Source organism: Bos indicus, chromosome 16 (assembly GCF_029378745.1).
Source record: "Bos indicus isolate NIAB-ARS_2022 breed Sahiwal x Tharparkar chromosome 16, NIAB-ARS_B.indTharparkar_mat_pri_1.0, whole genome shotgun sequence".
NCBI classification, from domain to species: Eukaryota; Metazoa; Chordata; class Mammalia; order Artiodactyla; family Bovidae; genus Bos; species Bos indicus.
Window position 1 is genome coordinate 63446848 of NC_091775.1, and position 22092 is coordinate 63468939.

A 22092-nucleotide genomic window follows, 5' to 3' on the forward strand; every position below is an offset into this window, starting at 1 on the left:
AGCAGGATGAATGGGGATGGGAAAGGCAGGACAGATCCAGGATGGATTTCCAGAATTGCAGTCAGAATTGTGTACTGGTTGTTCTATCACAAGAGCAAACGCTGGGGTTTAGCCCTCCTGCCCTTCAGTGGCTGTGTGTCGTCCACCCCATTGGGACAGAGACTGGGAACCTAAAAATAAGGACTGAGAAAAGAGTTGGGGGTGGAGTTGAGGGTGTGACCTGCCCCAGACATGAGAGTGGTTCATACATTGATAAATTCAGATGCTTAACGTTGTCTTTCAGGAAATTGAAAAATTTATCAGTAACCCCTGAGAACCCCAACGAATGCAATGTCTCTCTTTATTTCCTTTTCTGAATGAGACTTCTTTGGATACTCTGTCCTGCTGGGTCAGCCACAGAAGCAGGTTCAAAGAAGTCCAGGAGGAGCCTATCCAGGAGCATGTTAGCCTCTGGGCCTAGGCTCCCTTGGACCATGACTTACCTCTGAACCTGACCTCTAACCTCTGAACCTGGGTCAGGCAGAGCTGCGAAGGCTTGCTGAGACTGTTAGAAAGCCCTCTTGGCTCATCATCTTTTTATCTCATAGTCACTCCTATTTCATCTCATGATCTGGAGAGAAGGTGAAACATCTTTCCAGGAAGGAGAGCTGGCCCCAGGCCTACCAGGGCTGGTTTGGATTTTCTTTTCAGTCTGGGAGGCATTGAAGAACTGTACACACGGCGTGTGTGGAAAGGCTGGGAGACGACTTTTCCTGTGAGCATACTGGCCTCTGGGAGGGGTGCAGACAGTGTCCGTGGAGACGATGGTGGTGGCCCTGTCCATGTCTGGGGTTTAGGCATGAGGTCCCGTCTCTGCCCTACTTCTGGTCCCTCTAGGGCAGATGTGTCGTTCTCCATGGCCCAGGCAGGGGCTATGATCTCACCAGCATTATCTCACTGCATTTCCATCAGGGTCTGTAGGAGCCAGAGCCGGACCTCTATGATGGTTCAACCCCTCCCATTCTTAGCCCTGGCCTTGGGTGTGATGAATGTTCCTTCTAATCACTGGGAAAGATTGCATCAGAGCCATCAGCTTCATAAATCCTCCTCTGGGGACTGCTGTTTGGATGTGCTTTCCATATTCCCAGGAGGTTCTGGGCCAAATGTCTTTGCTCTCTTCCCGGAGACTCATTACCATAATTTTCTTTTCAATCCTTTATTGCTGTGGGTCTCTTCAATGTCAGCCCCTGGCTGCAGCCAGCCAGCCCACTCCCGGCGGCTGTGACCACTCACAGATGCTTCCCCCAAAGCTTCAAGCCACAGCTGATGCTTAAAGATGGATTTAGTAGGAGAATAAAAATGACTGCGCATGTGTGTAGCACCTTGCGGTTTCAAAGGTTTCTTTTTAAAAATATTTATTTTATATTGGAGTATGGTTGATGTACAATGTTGTGTTCATTTCAGGTGTACAACAAAATGATTCAGTTATGCATATACATGTAGCTGTTCTTTTTCAGATTCTTTTCCATTATAGGTCATTCATTACAGAGTATTGAGCAGACTGCTATGCTATATATACAGTAAGCCTTTGTTGATCATCTATTTTATACATAGTAGTGTGTGCATATTCGCGTGTCATCTTAGACTTTGATCCTCACATTGTCCTTCTTTGGCTCTGGAGGAATGGGTGGTGGTGGTTTTCCCTGACTTGAGTACCATGTTGGGGTGACTTGTGGAAAACCGTGGCTCTGGTTTCCATTGCCAAACTACATATTCTCCATCGCATTCCAGGTCACGAGGGAAATTCTGATTCTTCTCATATTAAAAAGGCAGCCCGAAGGTCTTGGATAGCTAGATTTCACTATCATTCATTTTTAAACTATCCCTTTGGTGTTGAAGAAATCACAGACTTGGCAGCACCCCCTGCCCCAAGACTGTCTTTGAGCCAACATTCCACTTGTTAGAATGTGTCTGTGCAGCTGTGAGTAGAAGATTGTGCATAATGATGCCCAGGCTGTCTTCTGACTTCCATCTCTTAGAATTGGGCATCCCCACACAGGAGTCAAGGGTGGACAGGAGGAAAGGAGACAGACTTGCCCATAGGGAGCGTGCTTTGGTCCTGGGGTGAGGGATGAAGATGGGTCCTGAGGCCTGCTATCCTGAGACTGTGCTATTCTGGACTCCCCCAGGAGTTTACAGGAACGGCCTAGGCACCCACAGGCTGCCCCCGACAACAGCGCATGCTGCACCAGCCCTGGGGTTGGAAGGGAGCACAGCCCACAGGCTGCCCCCGATGACAGCACGTGCTCCACCAGCCCTGGGGTTGGAAGGGAGCACAGCATTCCCTCGGCCTGCCGTGCCTCTGGTGAGCCCTCGGCCCCTCTGAGCTCGTTCAGTCTCCCCGGAGTCCCAGCCTCACGGCTCTGAGATGAAGCTGCTGAGAGTAGAAGGGACCTAGGATCAGCACCAGGTGGTACAGAGATGCTTGTCTCCCTGGGGGCACCCAGGTTTGCTGCATGGGCCCCAAGTCCTGCTCAGTCCTGTACCTTCACATCAGTCCCTGCAGGGTGGGCAGAGGGAAGGCAGTGCCCAGGCCCGGCCACCAGGGCTCTGTGGACAGGCAGAGCCAGCACTACCATGGTAGCCAGTGGCTCGCCGGGAGGGCAGCCCTCCCTGTCCCCTGCCCCAGCTCTCTGGGCTTCAGGAAAGGAGATGAACAAATAGCAGGTGTGCAGGCCAAGTCGTGCTGCTTGAATTAGCTGTGTTGCTAAGGAAACAAGTCAACCATTTGAAGGAAGGAGCATTGGGTAACAGAGATAAATCAATAAGGAAACCTATTTTTATCATTTCCCTAATGATTGTCTTGAAGCTGTGAGACGGGGAAGGGAGAGTTGGAGTGACACAGGTCCTCATTAACGGGCTCAGAGGGAGAAAGGAGTAAAGGGTGTTCGGGGAGCTTGCCAAGAAAGTTTATAAAATGAGGCCCCTAGCAAGCAGACAGCGAGACAGATGCAGAGGAGGCAGCTTTGCAGGTTTCAAAGAACTTCCATGGCCATTTCCTCATTTGGTCCAGTCTCTTTGTTCTTCTGCATTTGATCCTCTCAGAAATCTTGATCTAATAATTTCCATGACCCTCAGGTTGGTATAGGTTTTTATGTTGGTTTGTTTACTTGTTTGTTTCAGAATAAATCTAGCTTTAATTGATTTCACAGCTGTATATGAATACATGCTCATTATAACACACTGCATTAAGGAGCAAAGAAGAAATCCTACTACCCCAAGAAAACTCATTATCCTTCTAACAAGACAGATTTTTTTCCTTTGCTCTGATAAAATCTTTTTTTCATTAAAGGGATCTTCTATGCATGCTGGTTTCTTTTTTTGAAGAGTTGATATGTGTACATCACTTGGCTGACAAGGGTCCGTATAGTCAAAGCTGTGATTTTTCCAGTAGTCATGTACGGATGTGAGAGTTGGACCATAGAGAGCGCAGAAGAATTGATGCTTTCAAACTGAGGTCCTGGAGAAAACTCTTGAAAGTCACTTTGACAGCAAGGAGATCAAACCAGTCAATCTGAAAGGAAATCAACCCTGAATACTCATTGGAAGGACTGATGCTGAATCTTCAATACTTTGGCCACCTGATGTGAAGAGCCGACTCGTTGAAAAATACTCTGATGCTGGGAAAGATTGAAGGGAGGAGGAGAAGGGAATGACAGAGAATAAGGTGGTTGGATGGCATCATCGATTCAAGGGACAAGAGTTTGAGCAATCTCTGGGAGATGGTAAAGGACAGGCAAGCCTGTTCTGTTTCATGATGGGTGTTGCTCTTTGAGGCCTTGGCGACGCAGAGTTGCCTTTGACCTTTCTGAGCACGTCTTTGTCTGTCCTGTGAGGTGCATCCTTGTGCCCTGCAGGCCCTTCCTTGCAGCCCAGGCTCTTTCCCTGGGAGGTACATCAGAGCCGTTGCTAAGGGCCTGAAGTTCTGTCTTGGGAAGACTGGGAGCAGTGCCCCTGAGTCAGCTCCCAGGTGGGGGTCCAAGCCAGCAGGAGTGACTACAGCCTGGTCATTATGATGGCTCCTCAGCGGAGCTGCAGCTCACAGGCGGGGACGCCTCCCTTTCACTCAGCCTGCGCTTAACACTGAGTGAATTTCTTCTCTGTGTCTGGAGCTCTGCTGAGCCCCGCCGGTAGAGACGTGAACAAACCCTGGCCCTGCTTTCCAGGTAGAGTTTCTTGGGGAGATCAATGTGATGATGAAATTGCACCCTGTGGAGAGCTGGGGGGCACAGGGAGAAACCTTTACAGGCCAGGTGATATTTCACCTTGATCTTGATATATGACCAAGAAGAGAGGAGAAAGGCCATTGCAGGAGGAAGCAAAAGCACTGACATGTAAGGGCCCGTTCTTTGTACTTTCTTCAGAAAGAGAAGCAGATGGGAGGTTGAAGGGAAGAGCTACAAGGGGGAGTGGCTGGGGCCTGGGTAGGGTTGGGTGTTCTTTCCTGGTCTTCTCTCCTAAGATTTCCCTGGCCCCCTTCTCTCTTTCACCTAGTCCACTTGGGCTTCTGGACCCCCTCTGCCACCCATCCTCACACCCACTTCACACCTCTGCGTCCCAGTCAGATAACCTAAGCACAGAACTCTCTGTTCAGACCAGTAAGCTCACCTAGCCCAGAATGTCCAGGTGCAGACAGATCAGCCTTGTGGTAGACACAGGGCTAGCCTCCTCAGCAAGGTGTGGCCATCACCATACAGGATGCTTACAGCAGGAGAGAGGCTGACAAGTCAGATTTCCTGTGACTGGTCAGGTATCTGGATGGCTGAGAATTCACGAGGGCTCAATAAATGGCACCACCCAAGGCCTAGGTGGCTAGAATCTAAAAGTGAGAGTTTGGTAATTCATAGGTTCTGAGAAGACCCTGTTTCCACATCCTCCCAACCCAAACCCTCTGCCTGCAGTCTTATGTCTAAGGGCCCACTCAGAGCAGTGATCCTTTGGCTTAAAATTTTGAAAATGTCAAATACATGCATCCTTGAGAGGGATGTTCCTTTAGGCCTTGTAGAGCGCCCCGACCTCAGGATGAATTCACGTCTGGGGCACTCTGGGGTGAAATTACAGTGCAGAAGCAAAGATAAAACTATGGGAATTCAGTTTGTCTGTGGACTAGCTGTGTGGGGGAACTCGTCACAAGAACGTAGGCACGTTAAGTGAGATGAGCATCTCTGAGGTGTGTTTGCTAGAGTGTTTGGCTCTCAGGGGCCTAGCTTGGTACACAGAGAGACCGAAGCAGAAGGGATGGCGAGATGGCTGGGGGGCTTTCTTTGTGGTGCGGTGAGGCTCTCTCCTCTGACTGAGTGGGTTTCAGTGAGCACAGTGGGGTGTGGAGGCAGGAGGCTGGTGCTGAGGTTCTCTGAGGCCCATCTCGTTTTCAGATCTGGCTGCTTTGCCCTGCAGGACAGCAGAAGCTGGCAGAACTGTCCTGAGGGTATGAGTCCTGGGCGAGTGTTGGGTGTGTGGGAAAGGAAGACAGCCAGCTGCTGGGGCTGTGACTCAGGGATGGATGGGGGCAGGGAGGAGGTGCTGCTAAATGAAAATGAAAAGTTCTGGAGGCTCGGATGCAAGCTGGCCATCTCACCCCCTGCAACCTACCATTCTAGCATCAGGACCAGAGCAACTGGCGGGCAAGTTGCATCCTGCACGGACCCCCCTCTCCTCCGTCTGTCAGGGATGTGTGAGTGCCCTTTGACCATGGATGTTCACAGCCACATATAACCTGGTGGGGATGACGAAGCATCGGGGGACGTGTTTATGGTTTGTCCTCCTCCTGTGCCACCTAGGGAGGGCTCTGGGCCCTATGTCCTGCACAGCCAGCCTGAATGGGGGTAGGAGGGAGACAAGATCCCTTCCTCTCCCTCCACTTCACTGCACTTACTACCTGTTGCTCCCGCCTGGATTCCAGATGCTGCCAGATCACAGGTTGTTCAGCAAGACTAGCGGCAGCAGCTCACTCCTGTTTGTCGCAATAGTAGTTATAGAATGAAATCCCATGTGCAGAATGACTCTGGAGCTGGTGATTCCCTCTCCTTTTTTCTAGAAGTTCCCCACTCCCGCCTCCTCCTGGTTTTACAGCACAACCTTTCTGCGGGAGCCAGGATGCTGGCACTGGAATCACAGTCCTGTTTTTCTAAAAGTCGCAGGGAGCCCACTCACCTCTCTTCAGAAAAATGCAACAGAAAACAAAGCCTGAATTCATTATCCTCTCATTTGTAGTTTGATTCCTAGAGGCCCCGACTTCGGTGCCCTGGATGCAAGCTCATGATCTGTATCTCTGCTTCCTTTAGATGTAGACGCTTAGGAGAAAATAAAATGGGACAAAGCTAGTTTCTCCTGGACCCATTAAATATTATCCTGAACTGGATATTAACATAAAAGGGAGCTCATGGAGAGAATGGCTCCTTTTCTAAGGGCCCTTCTTCTATTCAGTTGAGCAGAGCTTCAAGAGAAGGGCACTCCAGATGTGATTGCCAGAGACAGCCACAAACAGCCGCAGCTGGATCCTTGCTGGAGCATCAGTGGTTTGAAGATAAAGAACATGGAGCCTGCAACAGCATCATTGTTTCTTCCTCTCTTTGTCCCACTTCCTTTTTCGGTCCTGGTTAATTCCCAGATATGTCAGTGAAATCACTAAGAATCTGGAATGTCTACCATATGTCTAATACATTATTTACTGACTGCATTCTTCCTTTCCTTGAGAACATGCTTTGTCTTCAGAGTCTGATCAGAAACGGTTCTAGTTCCGTGTGCTAAGGACCAGCCACTGTTCTGCCTTCCGGTCTGCTCCTGTCAATCATGCTGACTGCACAGGCATGATGTGGGTTGATGAAGTTTGTGTATGGATGTACATAGCCATCTTGGAGGCTGTCCTTCTCTCTTTGGTGATTCTGTTTCTTAACTCCTCCTTTCCCACGCCGTTTGAGTACATGATCTTGGCCACCATCATTGCCAATTGCATCGTCTTGGCCCTGGAGCAACATCTTCCTGAGGATGACAAGACCCCAATGTCCCGCAGACTGGTAGGTGCCTCTCTCCTTCTCATCTTTCTTTCCCCCTGTTCCTCTTCTTCCCTGGTTTCCTTCTCCTTTGCTTCATCACCTGGCCCCCTTCTCTCTTTTCCTACTCTACACTTCTGTGAATTTGTTCTTTGCTGAGGAACAGGTTGGTGACAAGTCCCACTGGGATTCATAAAGAGGACTGACCTTTTAAATTTCTGCTCCCAGGAAGTTCTGTGTCTACAGCACATGGCAGCCAGGCAAGAAGAAAGGAAAGGCCCAGGGTCCGCTTTCTTCTCTCTTCTTCCTGGGGGACTTTGAGAATGAGAGGAAAAAGGGAGAGTAAAGGAGAGAGCATGAAGGATGCTCAAAGCCTGTGTGCCTTCATGGTTCTGAACTTCCTAAATGTTTGTCCATATTCTCTGTAAAGAAATTATCCATGTGTCTAAAGTACCCCTCCCAAAGAGAACAAAGAAAATGCTTAAAATCCAAACAAATGGGTAAGTGGTTCCAGTCTGATTACCCATGGATGAGAAAGGACTCTTAAGCTTCCAGTATAAGTGATGACCATCTGTGGGAATGCTAGCCCCTTCAAGGCAAAGCCAGCACCATCAGTATTTGCCTTGGGAAGACAGCTGGTCCTGGGTGTGAGCCCCACATCCACCCACTTCTGCAGCTGGCTTCCCTTGCTCTTGTGCACTCTGTGAGTCCTGCAGCACCCTCACTTCCCAGCTGTACATGGGCCTGGCTCAGCACAGGCAGCCTGGTGTCCTGTAGGAGACAGGAAAAGTCAGAGCAGAGGGGTAGCTAGGCAGGGAGTGCCTTGGTTGAAACAGTCCTCCTCTTACCAACACCTCTGTTCTTCATCCCGCAGGAGAAGACAGAACCCTATTTCATTGGGATCTTTTGCTTTGAAGCTGGGATCAAAATCGTGGCCCTGGGGTTCATCTTCCATAAGGGATCATACCTCCGCAATGGTTGGAATGTCATGGACTTCATCGTGGTCCTCAGTGGGTGAGTCCTCTTCCCGTCTCTTCTTTGCACTTGGAGGTGCCTGTAGGGTCATGAAGTGGCTGGTGCAAAGAACCTGGGAGTGGCGGGGGTGGGGGGAGACAATTCTGTGGAGGAGAGGAGGAGGAAGAAGTTCAAGGATAAGATTCCCATGGTTCTGAGCCATGGCTGAGCCAGCTGCAGGGGAGTGCAAGTGTTCTGGAGACGCACATGGCATTAGAGGCTGTGGACCCAAGGTCTGGCTGCTGCTGCTTCTGGTTTCCCGTTCTATGCTCTGCTAGTGCTGAACACATGTTTCCAAATGAGTCTTTTCACTAAAGCAAGCAGCTTGCCCTGGCATGAGGGAAAACCCCTGTAATGGGCCAAAGGATGCTATAGGGTGCAGTTTTCTTTAGGAGGTTGGGAAAGACTCTTTTAAGTATATTCTCTGAAATGATAGTTGGGACTCGTGTCTTGACAAAAGAGGATTTAAAAAAAAATGATTTACAGATTTATTTATTTATAGATTTATGCATGTTTATAATATGAGAAGCTGGAAAACTGAATCATGTGAAACTGTTTGATAACACATCCCTTTGGAAATTGACATGGTAACATTACGTTGTGTTAAGGTGGTATATGTGATGGCAGCACTTTTATTTAAATATTTGGTAATTCTGCTTTTGAAAATGAATATAGTGTGCCTCTACTGGGCCGGTCCGGTGCTGTTGTCAGCATATGTGATGGGTCTTGGGACTGGTGTTGGTGAGCATGCCTCCTCAGGCTTTTGTGGCTTCTCGTGTGTCTCTGTATCAGGCTGCTCTTGGTACCTGCAGGCGAGGGGGCAGTCTGTGGGTCCTCTGTGGGCGTGGCTGCAAAAAGTGTAGCATGGAAATTCCTTTACCCGCTGCCCGGAAGTTGAAACCTGTGAGGACAAGTTAAGAGCTGGGTGGAAAAGTGAGGAGCGGGGAGAGATGAGCTACCATTACTATTGACCAAAGACAGAGGGGAGCAAAGAAGACCTTTTTCTTTTTTTTCAGAGGACTTGGGCAGGTAAAATCTGACAAGAATGAGAGTTTAGAAACACTTGCATCTTTTCATTGTCTTGTGCAACAGACAGAATTGTCATACGTTTAATCTTCATGTCAACTATGATTAAGTGAAAGGGGAAAAGTTGAAGGTGTAATAGACTAGAATGTATAAATAGAAACTAGTGAGCATTGACCCCCTTAGTATAGGGAACAGATAAGTAGTAGAGATGACTCTTTATGTTTAAAAACATCTGTTGTCTTACAAAAGGATCTTCTGGTTATTTTTCTAAAAGAAAATGCTACTACTGCATTTAAAGTGTGATTTAGTGTGTAAAGATACAGCTTCTGCGTAGTGTTTCAGAAGTACACAGTGTAGACTGTAGTACACCTGGGTGATGTCTTGTGGGTTTTATCCCCATTTAATTAAACTGTGATTGACAAATGAAAATTGTCTATATTTAAGGTATACAATGTGATGATTTGATACATTGTAAAATGATTACTGCAATCAAACTGATTAACATATCCATCACCTCACGTAATTTTATTTATGGTGGTTAGAACACTTGAAAACTCACTTTTAGCAAACTTCAAGTATGTTATACATTATTATTTACTATATGATCATATAGTAATAATATAATAATATAGGTATTATTATTTACCATGATGAATACTAGGTCTGCAGAATGTATACATCTGTAGCTGAAAGTTTCTACCCTTTGATCAATATCTTCTCCTTTCCCCTACCCCCAGTCCCTCATAACCACCTTTCCTTCCATTGTTACTATGACTTCCACTTCTAAAAAATTAGTATAGTCAATATAACTGAGATTGTGCAGTGTTTGTCTTTACTTTGCATAGTGCCCTTTAGGTTCATCCATGCTGTTACAAATGGCAGGAATTCCTTTTTAAAGACTGAATAATGTTCTTACGTGTGTGTGTGTGTGTGTGTGCATGTATATCTGGATCACAGTTTCTTTATCCACTCATTCACTGATGGAAATGTAGGTTGCGTCCGTATCTGGCTATTGTGAATAATACTGCAGTGCACAGGGGTCCTTAGACATCTGTCTGAGGTAATGATTTCATTTTCTTTGAACATGAAATGTCTCTATTTCATTTTCTCTGGACACAATACCCAGAAGTGAAATTACTGGATTATATGGTAGCTCTATTTTTAATTCTTCTGAGGAATTTCCGTACTATTTTCTACAGTGACTGGGCCAATTTACATTTCTACCAACAATGCACAAGAATTCTTTTTTCTCCACATCCTCACCAACAGTTGTTATCTTTTGACTTTTGCTAATATTAATAGCTTGGGGATGATTTAAATGTCCCTAAAATAATATATACTATATAAACAGTCCCCAACTTATGATGGTTTACCTTACAGTTTTTTTGAGTTTCTGATGATGCAAAAGCAATATTCCTCCAGTAGCAACTGAACTTTGAATTTTGATGTTTTCCGTAGGCAGGATGGTACTGTCTTATGATGCTGGGCAGTGGCAGATACAGCTCCCAGTCAGCCCTGAGATCATGAGGGTTATTGTTGTGTTTTTTACTTTCAGTATAGTATTCAATAAATTACATGAGATATTCAACACTTATTTAAAAAATTAGCTTTGTGTTGCATGATTTTACCTAAGTGTAGTCTAATGCAAGTGTTCTAAGAAGATACAAGGTAACTAGGCTCAGCTCTGATGTTCATTAGGGACCTTTCTTGGCAAAGTAATGTCTCTGCTTTATAATATGCTATCTAGGTTGGTTATAGCTTTTCTTCCAAGGAGTAAACGTCTTTTAATTTCATGCTGCAGTCACCATCTGCAGTGATTTTGGAGCTCAAGTAAATAAAAGTCTCTCACTGTTTCCATTGTTCATTAGGTTAGGTGTATTAAATGTGTTTTCAGCTTATGTTGAGTTTATTGGGGTGTAACCTCATCATAAGTCATGGAAGATCTATACAGTAAAAGGCCTTAAATGAATCTGAGTCATTTTAGAAATATGATCTGTTTAAAAGAAGACTACTGTAATGTGTGGGTTAAATGTTAAAATTATGTGAATTCTTAGTCTCACCAAATCTTATATGTGTCAGAGGCCATTTGAAATTTCTTGTCTAGTCCATTTATTTTCATTTCAAACTATTCTATGTTTAATAAGGAAAATTTGGAAAATATGGAAAAAAAGAAAAAAGTCACTAAGAAAAATTCCTGATTATTTTGTGGTATTTTCTTCCGGCCTTTTTGATGCTTAGCAAGCTCTCTTTTCAATGCTTGTAATTTTGCTGCCTTTTCTCAGTATATTATGGGCATAGTACATGTTACTCCATATTTTGGTAAAAAGCAGTAAAGACTGATCAGCAGTTTATGAAGTAGATGTACTCAGCTTCTGTATCCATTTTTGTACTTATCTGAGACCTAGGTTGCTTTCTGGGTTTGGCTGTTATGAATAATTATTAAAGATGCTCCAGTGTACATCTTTTGGGTGTCACATTTTAAGAGGCATTGTGACAGGTTGAAGTTCTTTTAGAAGAGACTCTGCTTGCTGGGGTGGGGCCTAGGAAGTAGGATGTGTGAGGGAAGATGTAGAAATTGGCATTGAAAGACAAGAGAAGCTAGTGGGAGCCATAAGCTTGGCCTTCAAATGAGGGTTGCCACATGATTGAAGGGGCAGATTTGTAGAGGTCAACAGAATCCTTCATCAGTGTAACCAGTAAGGCCCTCTGTGTCCCCTTGTGTGGGGTGCGCACGAGTGGGCATGGGTGCTGAGCCCTTGGCCAAGCCACTTGTCCTCTCTGCTTTCTCTTCCACCAGCCCCGGTATCTGCCATTGTTGGCAGCTCCTCAGACTTTGCTGAAAGGCCACTGCTGGCCATCCGAACCAATAGGACTTTGCCCCTGTTCTTCCTGAACGTACTCTTTCTTTCTTTCCAGGGAAGGGGCATGGCACTCTTGAGATCCAAGCTCAGAGTTGTGATTCTATCCCATGGGAATGGATAATCAAATTTTGTCTTCTGTTCAGACAGTGCTTTCATCTACCATGTCACATTGCTTCTAAAATGCATTTTTCTCCTGCAGGTGCATGTCTAAAATATACAGCCTGCGTCTTACAATAATGGCATGATATAGTTTAATTGACAGCATTCGTCTCTTTTGGTGGTGAGTAAAACCACAGGGCACCTACAACTCTTGGGGTCTTAGCTACAGTGAGTATGTTGTCATACCAGCCCAGAGAAGCAGGTAGATCAGATTTGAGATCAGAGTCATCCAGTAGTCAGAGCGGGTAAGTGCTCAGCCCAGGACCGCCAGCAGCTTGACAGCAGATCCAGAGTTGGAACGTGTCCTTTGACCCAGGGCTGGTGTGTCGCCCCTACTGGTGCAACCCCTTCTCCAGGCTTCCTGACACCTGTCCCATGAGCAGCCCACGCTGGCCACTCTGACTTCTCATCTCAGCCCCAGGTATCACCTGCATCCGCCTCCTGTGCAGAGGAGGAATGACACTGCTGGAATAGGACATCGCCTCGGCTGAGGCTGTCCGGCTTCTCAGCTCTCAGTGTGTGATGGGAGGTAGGGAGGGAGCTGAGGTGCCAGACAGCTGGCTCAACCAAGGACCTACCATCAATGTCCTTTTTCAGAGACAGGGGTTTGGGGGGCCTGGGCCACTGTCTTTTGCCTGAACCCCAGACCTGCTAACTTTCAGAATTCTTAGGTCTGTAAGCTGAGGCAATTCATGGTTCAGAGGTAATTTATGTACATTATTCATAGACTCCTCATAATCCCCCAAATGGGATCTTGTTATCCCCATTTTATAGATGAAGCAACCAAGGTTCAGAGAGGGTGCTAGGAGGTGCTGGAGCCGGACATGAGCCCACATTTTCTGGCTCCAAGTTCCTTTGTCAACAGTCATTTCCTTATGCTGTCAGTGACCTCACCACCTCACAGGCTCTGCAGCTCTGTGCTTGGGTGTTTCTTCGGTCCCCTTGAAGCCATGTGGGACGGGCTCAGTATAATCAGGCAGATGTCCCGGAGCTAGAGCTGAAGCTTCACATGTGACTTGAAGAGGACTAGAGCCCCCTGTGTCCATCCTAAGACTTCTATCCATGGGCTTGGAATACAGCCAACTCCCTGCTCAGTGGTTAAGAAGGCACGTTACTTAACTCTCATGGTTTCATCTGTAAAAACTGAACCAGAAGTTCCACCTTGTTTCATAAGTTGGCTTGTTCATCCATCCATCCACCCATTTATTTAACAAACTATATGTTGTTGAACACTCAAATTCTGGGACTGAGAAATACCAAGGTTAATGTATTCTCATTTCTTCTAAAAGACAGTGAATTTGCCATTCTTTTAACAAATTATGGTGGCTTAGATGGTAAAGAATCTGCCTGTAATGGAGGAGACCCTGCTTTAATCCCTGGGTCAGGGAGATCCTTTGGAGAAGGGAATGGCTACCCCCTCTAGAATTCTTCCCTAGAATTCCATGGACAGAAGAGCCTGGTGGGCTTATAGTCCACGACATTGCAAAGAGTTGGACCTGACTGAGCGAATAATACTTTTACTTCACTTTCACTTTCTTAACAAATTATTACCTTACATAACTTTGGATCTCTCTTATATTGGTAACAATTCAAGAGATGCTATTTCTAAATATTTGTTAGGTCTCCTGGATAATTCTAAATTATTTGAAGTCATTATTACAGATTAGCCTTAAAAACAGGTCACAGCCCCTAGAATAGATGGGTGATGATAGGGGAGGATGAGAACTCAGAGGCACTCCTAACCCATGGGTAGGAATAGGAAAGTGAGGGCCAGGATTGTGTCTTTGAACCCTGTTCATGTCTGTGCGTGGTTAGAGTAGACACTTAATAAATGCTAGTAGAATGGAATCACTTGGTCCATGCCAGATTCTCTTGTCACCGGTTGGATGTGAAAGAGAGTGCTGGGGGCACCCTGAGACTGTCAGTATGGAGGGGTCGCCTATTCCCAGTCCTTCCCTTGGTCGGTCCAAGCCAAGCCTTACCTGCAGCTCTCTCAGGTAGCTATGACCCAGCCTAGCTGCCCGAATCCTGATCACTCCATTAGAGAAATGAAGACTGGGAACTGAGTCTCTAGGTGAGTAAGAGATACTGAACTTCCTGTTGTTTGGCCTTTTACTGGACTCTCAGGGTTACCTTTTGGGATTGCTTCCTGGGTGATAAGTGCAAGGGGTGGCGTCAGAGCTGAATACTGACAACCCAACTTCCTAGAGGTGTATTGGCCGATGGAGGGATATGGAGAGAAGGGCACTATTGGCTCACCCAGCATTTGCCATGTAATGAAAGCTGCCATCTATTGACCTGTATTGCAAAAATTACATTTGTGTCTATATCTTTATTGCTCAGAACATGCTTTATGATCAGTTTTTCTAGCTTTTCTGTGGGAGATGACCTCTCTTGGCTATTCTGTTAGCTGCAGAAACGTGAGTACTAACTCTGAAGAGTGGGCAGATGTGTCTGAGCCTCCTTCCTCCACCAAGACCATCATTCCAGGGCCCAGGTGACCACCTGTCCCCACCCCTCTGTCTTCCTTCAAATCCTTCAGGAGATATTGTTGAGGACCCACAATGGGCCAGGCAGTGTGCTGCATGTGGGTGGTGCAGGGCTGAGTGTCCCCAGCAGGGGACCATGTGTCATGGTCCAGAGGAAGGGTACCCCGTCTAGCTCTGGGTACTGGGGAAGACTTCCTGAAGCAAGGAGCATTGAAATTGGGGTGTCAGGGCAGGCTGATAGGACTTAGACAAGGAAGTGGAAGAGCTTTTCTGGGTAGGAGAATTTTGCGAATTCAAATCCTTCAAGAATTCAAATCCTTGAAGCTGAGAGAGAGCACACAGGGTGCTTCCAGGAAGGTGGCCAGGGGAACAGTGAGCAACGCTCCCAGAGAGGGCAGCAGGGGCCAGTTCAGGCCAGCTGGGAGGAGCTCGTAGTGGAGCCAGAGGCAGAGGGACCCACTGAAGGCTTGGAGCAGGGACCGGTTAGAGCAGTGATTGGTTCTAACCCTGTGCTCGACGCCGTGCAGGTCTTTTTTCATCCTGGAATTCACTTTGAGTAAAGGAAATGGAAAAGAGAGGGGGGAACCATTGCCATACCCTGAGCTGCAGTTTGGGAGGAGGTGCCTCACCGTGCAGAGGGAAGAAGAAAGAAGGGAAAAGGGAAGGGGGAGGAGAAGAGCCCTAGGAGATGCCGCAGAAGAGCTGGGAGCTGCCATTGGAGGTGCCCAGCTTCTCACCATGGCACAAGCAGAGTGGTTCAGCCTGGAGCCTGTTGGTAGGAGGACGCTATCTGAAGCTAAATATACATCGATAGGTATTTTTAGAGGGTTTCTGTAAGGAGGCCGCCCTAATACACGCGTTTCCCGAGCAGTTAAAGATCGAGGAAAGCACAGATTTCCTTCCCCAGCACCGTCTCCCCAGTGCTGAGAATGTGGGGGAGGTGTTGATAACGCAGTCTCGGGGCCCCCAGCCCAATTTAAATCTCTGTGGTACTAGAATGATAGCACTTGGGATTATATAGCGTCTCCGTGCCAGTGAGCCTGGTGAGCTTTTACAGACCTGTCTTTTACTCATTCTCTTCACTCTAAGTGGGTGAAGCAAGTGGGGGGTGGGGAGCAGGAAAGGGCTGGGTACAGGGAGGAGTCATTGGAGCTTGTTGTTTCAGAGATGGGGAAACTGAGGCCAAGTGAGGCAACGTGATGGGGGCTAGGAGCTACTCAAAGGAACTGAGGCAGTAGAAGCAGATGAGATCTCGGGTGCCTTCATCCTGATGTTGGGGTGCTCCGCTAGCCCTAAGCTAGACTGATTCTCAAGTTCTCTCTCCCAGTGGAGTTGGGCTGCTCGTCTGAAAGACCTCCACCTCCTCACCGGCTCCTTGTTCGTTTCTAGCTCCACTTTGGGGGAACACAGCTGCTGCTTGCAGCTTCTCCTTTCGTCAGAACATTAGTTCTCTGTCTTAATTGCATTTCCCTCCAGATGGGTTCATGTTGGAAAAGATAGTTAGGATATGGAATTTGGATTCAGGGAGGAGATGGGCAGAAGGCAAAACGTGGAGCTTTTGGAGGTCTCTTCTTTGCTCTTTGACAATGTAAACTTTCTTTTGGGGAGACTTCAGATGAGAGTCCCAGCTAGTAATTGACAGGCGGTTGAGCTGCAGTTGCTCCTTGGGTGGGAGATCATTTCTTATTACATAGACCCTTGATCCCTTTTCTCTATCGAGACTCATCATTAATTCTTTCTACAGATATTTATTGCATGATTAGAGTAGGTATTTACTATGTAAGTACCTACTTACTATGTTCTGGTGTATGACGCTGCCGTTGGGCTCGTTTCTCTTTCCTGAGCGTTGCTTCATGTCACCTCCACAGATTGACAGAAGCTCAAACCGGAGAGAGCTCATGGGGTCCTGAGTTGGTCTTGGTGTCAACAAGGAGGAAGGAAAGCCAGGGGGAGTGGAGGAAGCTCAGAATGCTCGGGTGGTTTGGTTTGGGAGCATTTTTCTGGCTTTATATTCATTCAGGGTAACAGAGGGAAAGACACGATGACCAGGTACTCTCTAAGCTAGACCACCACCCTGGGTCTGGAGCTCCCATTGGAAGGCAGTTAAATGCATCCAGTCTTAGGCAGGTGCATGAGTGTGTGTGAAAGAGGGCAGCGGGGGGTGAAAAGTCTGAGGCAGGACTACAACGCAGAGGTGGCCATGGCATTAATGTTCATTCTCCAGATTTACAAGAGAGACTCGAGAATTAAAGGGCGGGTCTACATTTCCATTCTGTGCGTGATGTACGTCTCCTCCCTTGGGTAGGGCTTTTGTGTGCTTCTGTCTGTTACTGTCAGTGTAGTGTACAGGTCTGTGTGAAATGTGAGATGCAACAGTACTGTTCAGTGTATGTTTCCCTGAATCAGAAAGTAACAGATACGAGGAGTGAAGAGAGATCGCCAAAGGGAGCAGGGCAGATGCTGGAAGGAACAAGAGGGTGTGCTGGGCTTCAGGAGAACGTACAAAGGAAGGCTAAGTCTGAGGTTGCTAAGACTTAGCCACTGAATTTTAGACCTGGGGGAATGATAAATCTGTCCAGCTTTCCTTGTTTATTATTTTTAACAGGAGAAAAAACTGAGACCCACATAGGTAAGCCACCTGTCCATGGTTTTAGAGCTGGAATGTGCTGAGTTGGCTCCTGGTTGGTCAACTCTGGATTCAGGCTCAACTGAAGCTATACTCCACTCTCTCTGGCAGTGAGAATCTGTTACTTCCAGATTATATTCAGGCCACTGGGGTGTTAAGAAATAAATCAGATTTTTAAAAATTACTTGGCTGGAATATATGTGCAACTTATATGGAAACAGAATTTAATATAGTGGACTACATGATTCAGGGTTTTGGGTCCTGGTCCTCACCCTAGTATACCTTCCCTCTCTGGTCCTTCAGTATGGTACTAGGTGATACCTAAACCATCTCAGCTTTCCTTTATGAAATCTCAATTATGAAATAAAGGTAGGACTTCCACTGCCTACCTCACCAGGTCTCACAACAAGAAAATTCAGTAATGACCATGCTGCTGCTGGTGATGTGGGCTCACATTTTACCTATAGCTTGCATGTCTTATCTCAAATGTGGAAGCCCTCATACACTATCTCAGCATTTGCATACATCATTTTATGCATAGAAACACAAAGCGAGGCAGATATTATCTCTGTTTTAAGATGAGGAAACCAAAACTCAAAGAGACTAAGTCACGAGCTCAAGGCCAAACACTTACTAAAGGAGGGGTCGGCATTTTCATTGCATTATACTATCAGCCGTCTAAACCCCATGCAGTGTCTCCTGTACAACACAGCTGTCTCAGCCAGAGTGTTTTGAAAGACAGTGAAGCAAAATATGAAATCGGTGAGGAGAAATACTATCCCCCTAGGTCAGTGATGTTACGAAGATAAATGTTAAAATACACCTAAAGCACCTCGCGGAGAAGGCAATGGCACCCCACTCCAGTACTCTTGCCTGGAAAATCCCATGGATGGAGGAGCCTGGTAGGCTGCAGTCCATGGAGTCGCTAAGAGTCGGACTCGACTGAGCGACTTCACTTTCACTTTTCAGTTTCATGCACTGGAGAAGGAAATGGCAACCCACTCCAGTGTTCTTGCCTGGAGAATCCCAGAGACAGGGGAACCTGGTGGGCTGCCGTCTATGGGGTCGCACAGAGTCGGACACGACTGAAGTGACTTAGCAGCAGCAGCAGCAGCAGCAGCAAAGCACCTTGAGCGCCTTTTAAAAAAGATGTTTAAAATCGAAAACATTGCAAATACTATAGTTCTGTAGGCCTCATTCAGAATCGTCATTTATCTCCATTAAACTAACAACCACACAGACAAGTTTCACCGCAACCTATTGCAGATTCCATGACTATGGCTGATTTAAAATTTCCCCTTAGTTGTCATTTTGCTCAAAGACAGAAGTTTCCTCCAAGTTGATATGAGGTATATCTTATTTCTTCTTAGAAGTATCTAATTTTATTTGAACTAGCCAAATCCTCCTGTGGTTATTATCAACAACAATAAAGAAATTCCAAGTAAAAGTGGAAACAAAGGCCTTCATTTTTAACCTCATCAACGCTGTTTTCCAGATTCTTTTTTTAAGAAAATATTCTCTTTGTCTTCTGGTTCTCCGCAGCACACAAACATACACAAGTCAGAGGGCTCTGGACGTTAGAAAGGAGGGTTGAGGAGAGTGCCCTTCTGCCTGGGAGGAATGTCCAGTCAGGAGGACCATTCCAGTTCTCTCTCTGAGGAGAGCTGACAGGAGAGGCTGAATTCTGATGTCCTCCCCCTTGCCTTTCATCTCCTCCCGTCTCGGCTGCCACTCTTCTGTCAGGAGCCTGGGCCTTGGTGACAGGATGGTTAGGAGAGGAGCTCAAGGTCGTGGCTTTTCTCCCTGGCCTCAAGCTCTGGGACAGTGAATGGAAGGCAGAGTGACAGGTGTGACTGTTTCACACTTGAGATGGCATTTGTGGTGATGTCTCACGGTTTACATCCCTGTGGGGGTTCTGTACATCTCACCTCTTCCCCCACCAACCCTCTAGGTCCGGACTAGTCCTGGAGGAGTCATTCTTAGTCCAGAACCACAGGCGTGGCCACGGGAAGTTGAAGCTGAGCTAGAACTGATTTAGGGTATCTTTGCCGTGCAGTCTTGATCAAAACTCTGGATGATGGGCGGGTAAACCAGAAGGATTTATCTCCTGGGCCTCCCACTCAGGGTTACCCTTGCCCCCATATCTGAAACTTTGAGTTATGGGGAAAGACATAGGAGGAGGAAGGGCCAGGAGAAGACCTGGGGGAGGGAAGGATAGAAGCAGCCAGTATTCGTCTTGGGCCTCTTATGTTCCAGATGTTGTGCTGACTAAGAGGGATGCAGTCCTGGGTGGGGGTCTAGTTTCTGTTGTCTTGGAGCTAGCTGTCTAGCAGAGGAGACAGATACTAAATTAAACTTTAAAGGTGTATCAGGGTTGCAGAGAAGACGTGTTACAGTGCTAGGAGGATTTTATACTGGGACCCTAACCTAATCTGAGGGGAAGAAGGTCAAGAAGTTGGTGTCGAAACCCAGAGATGGAGTGAACCTTTCTCTAGGAACAGAGAGAAGAGGGAAGGGAAGGATGAGGAGGGTTTAGGTGGAGGTTGGGGCAAATGTGAAGGGCTGGAGGTGGGAGAGGGCAGCCCTGGGGAACAGAAGAAGGCCGGTGGAGCCCAGCCTGTAGTGACTAAGGTGATGGTAACCTGAGGGGAGTTGGAGAAGTGGAGGGGCCACATCATTCAGGGTCTGCTTGGCACCACCAGGGATGTTCAGTGGGAGGCCGTTGGCTGGTTGGAAGCAGGGAAGTCGACATATTTGCAGAAGATGAATGGGGATGGGTGATGTTCGCTGAGAAAATAGAACTTCCCTGAATGATTCCAAGTCTGCTCAGTGTTAAGATAGAATTAATGTCTTTAAAGAGTCCCTCCCTCTCCCTTGCCTCCTCCATCCAACAGTGGCCCTCAACTATAATTTTGCTTAACCTATTGGAACTGTACCAAAACCCAGTCTCTAGACCTTATAATCTAACCCGTTCTACGCTAAAGATCTGTTAACCCTGCCTGGAGTAGAGACATAGTCCTGCCTTCTGGATTCACACTCTGAGTGTCTCCTACTGATTCAAATAATGGGTTAGAATTGATGAGTGTGTGGGCTTTTATTTTTGATGTTCAGCAGAGAAATTATTTAAAAAATGCTTTTCTGAGAACATTGCTATATGATTATTAGGATTTTTATTTTTCTGATAGAACAATAGTCAAAAGATCAAGCCAACCCACATGCTTGTTGATGAGATGTTTCTCTTCCTCCTGCTCTCTTAGCCCGTGACACATCATGATGCCGAATCTGGATCTGAATTGAACTCTGGTTAATAGCCACCATAAATATACCATTTTGTGATCTAGGGGCCCCTTCTAGGGGGAGCTTAAAATGCTCTGTAATTCATCCTCTTCCCACTTCTCACGTCGGGAAAGGAAACAGAGGCCTCCCCTCTCAGCTCCCTTTCTGAGTAAGTGCTGTGTTCTCTCTTCTAGAGACAGGTCACCCAGATGGAGGCTTCTCAGCTGGGCTCTGATGTCGAGGTGGGAGGTGTTCACTTCTTACCCCAGGCTTCCCCACTGAGTGCTTAAATTCACATCCTCTCTTCACATGAGTGCAGCCAGCTCTTTAATGTTCTGGCTTCTTCCTCCTTGCTCTTGCTTTGTTCTTCTCTTACTCTCCCTAACCTTTCTGTTTTCATTTTTCACTGTAGTTCAAAATAAAAGACTAGGTGAGTTGGGGACAGGTGCTATGGAGAGTGATGTATTTGTGTATGTGCTTATGCATGTGATGCTAGTTCCGACAGACACCTTCTTAGAGCTCTGTCTACAGAATGACTTTGACATTCAACCCCTCTTCTCCAGCAAACAGATCCACGTATGAGGTGGGTTCTCCTTACTGGGAATCTGATAGCTCAAAGTTTGACCAGCTTCTACTGCAAACAAAGGAGGACTTCCATGATTACTTTAACTCCCCCCAGTTGTGACTGATCTGAAAACAAACTAAAGCTGAGCACTAGCAAGTCACCCAGGAATTAACATTTTAGGACCACAGATAGAAAATAAAAGCATGTATATACTTTAAGAATACACCAATGGATTTTAGTCAGTTGTAGGGAGGTGGATGAACCTACAGCCTGTTATAGAGAGTGAAGTAAGTCAAAAAGAGAAAAACAAATATGGTATGCTGCTGCTAAGTCGCTCCAGTCGTGTCCAACTCTGTGTGACCCCACAGATGGCAGCCCATCAGGCTTCCCCATCCCCGGGATTCTTCATGCAAGAACACTGGAGTGGGTTGCCATCTCCTTGTCCAATGCATGAAAGTAAAAAGTGAAAGTGAAGTTGCTCAATCGTGTCCGACTCTTAGCGACCCCATAGACGGCAGCCCACCAGGCTCCCCCGTCCCTGGGATTCTCTAGGCAAGAACACTGGAGTGGGTTGCCATTTCCTTCTCCAATGATGAAAGGGAAAAATGAAAGTGAAGTCGCTCAGTCGTGTCCAACTCTTAGTGACCCCATGGACTGCAGCCTACCAGGCTCCTCTGTCCATGGGATTTTCCAGGCAAGAGTACTGGAGTGGGGTGCCATTGCCTTCTCCAGTATATATATATATATACTTTCATGTATGAAACAGAAAACTAGCGGGAATTTGCTGTATAACACAGGGAGCCCAGCCTGGCACTCTGTGACCACCTAGAGAGATGGGATGGGAGGGGATATGTGTGTGTGTGTGTGTGTGTATAATTATGACTGATTTTCATTGTTGTGCAGCAGAAACCAACACAACATTGCAAAGCAATTATCTTCCAACTTAAAAAAAAATGGGTGAATTCTGTAGTATGTAAACAATACTTCAATAAATCTGTTTTTAAATAAAGGAACAAAGAATGTACCTGAAGAGACCCCTGGAATT

The 22092-nt window shown here is 46.6% G+C and overlaps 1 protein-coding gene across 3 annotated transcripts in view; it reads left to right on the top strand.

The window, feature by feature from the left end:
• CACNA1E (calcium voltage-gated channel subunit alpha1 E) overlaps window positions 1-22092 on the top strand; it is a 329991-nt gene that overhangs the window by 21345 nt on the left and 286554 nt on the right. For all 3 annotated transcript variants that reach the window (XM_019976906.2, XM_019976908.2, XM_019976909.2), the window contains exons 2-3: window positions 6950-7055; window positions 7906-8045. In XM_019976906.2, the coding sequence (XP_019832465.2) occupies window positions 6950-7055; window positions 7906-8045 (246 nt within the window). The remainder of the gene's footprint in view (window positions 1-6949; window positions 7056-7905; window positions 8046-22092) is intronic.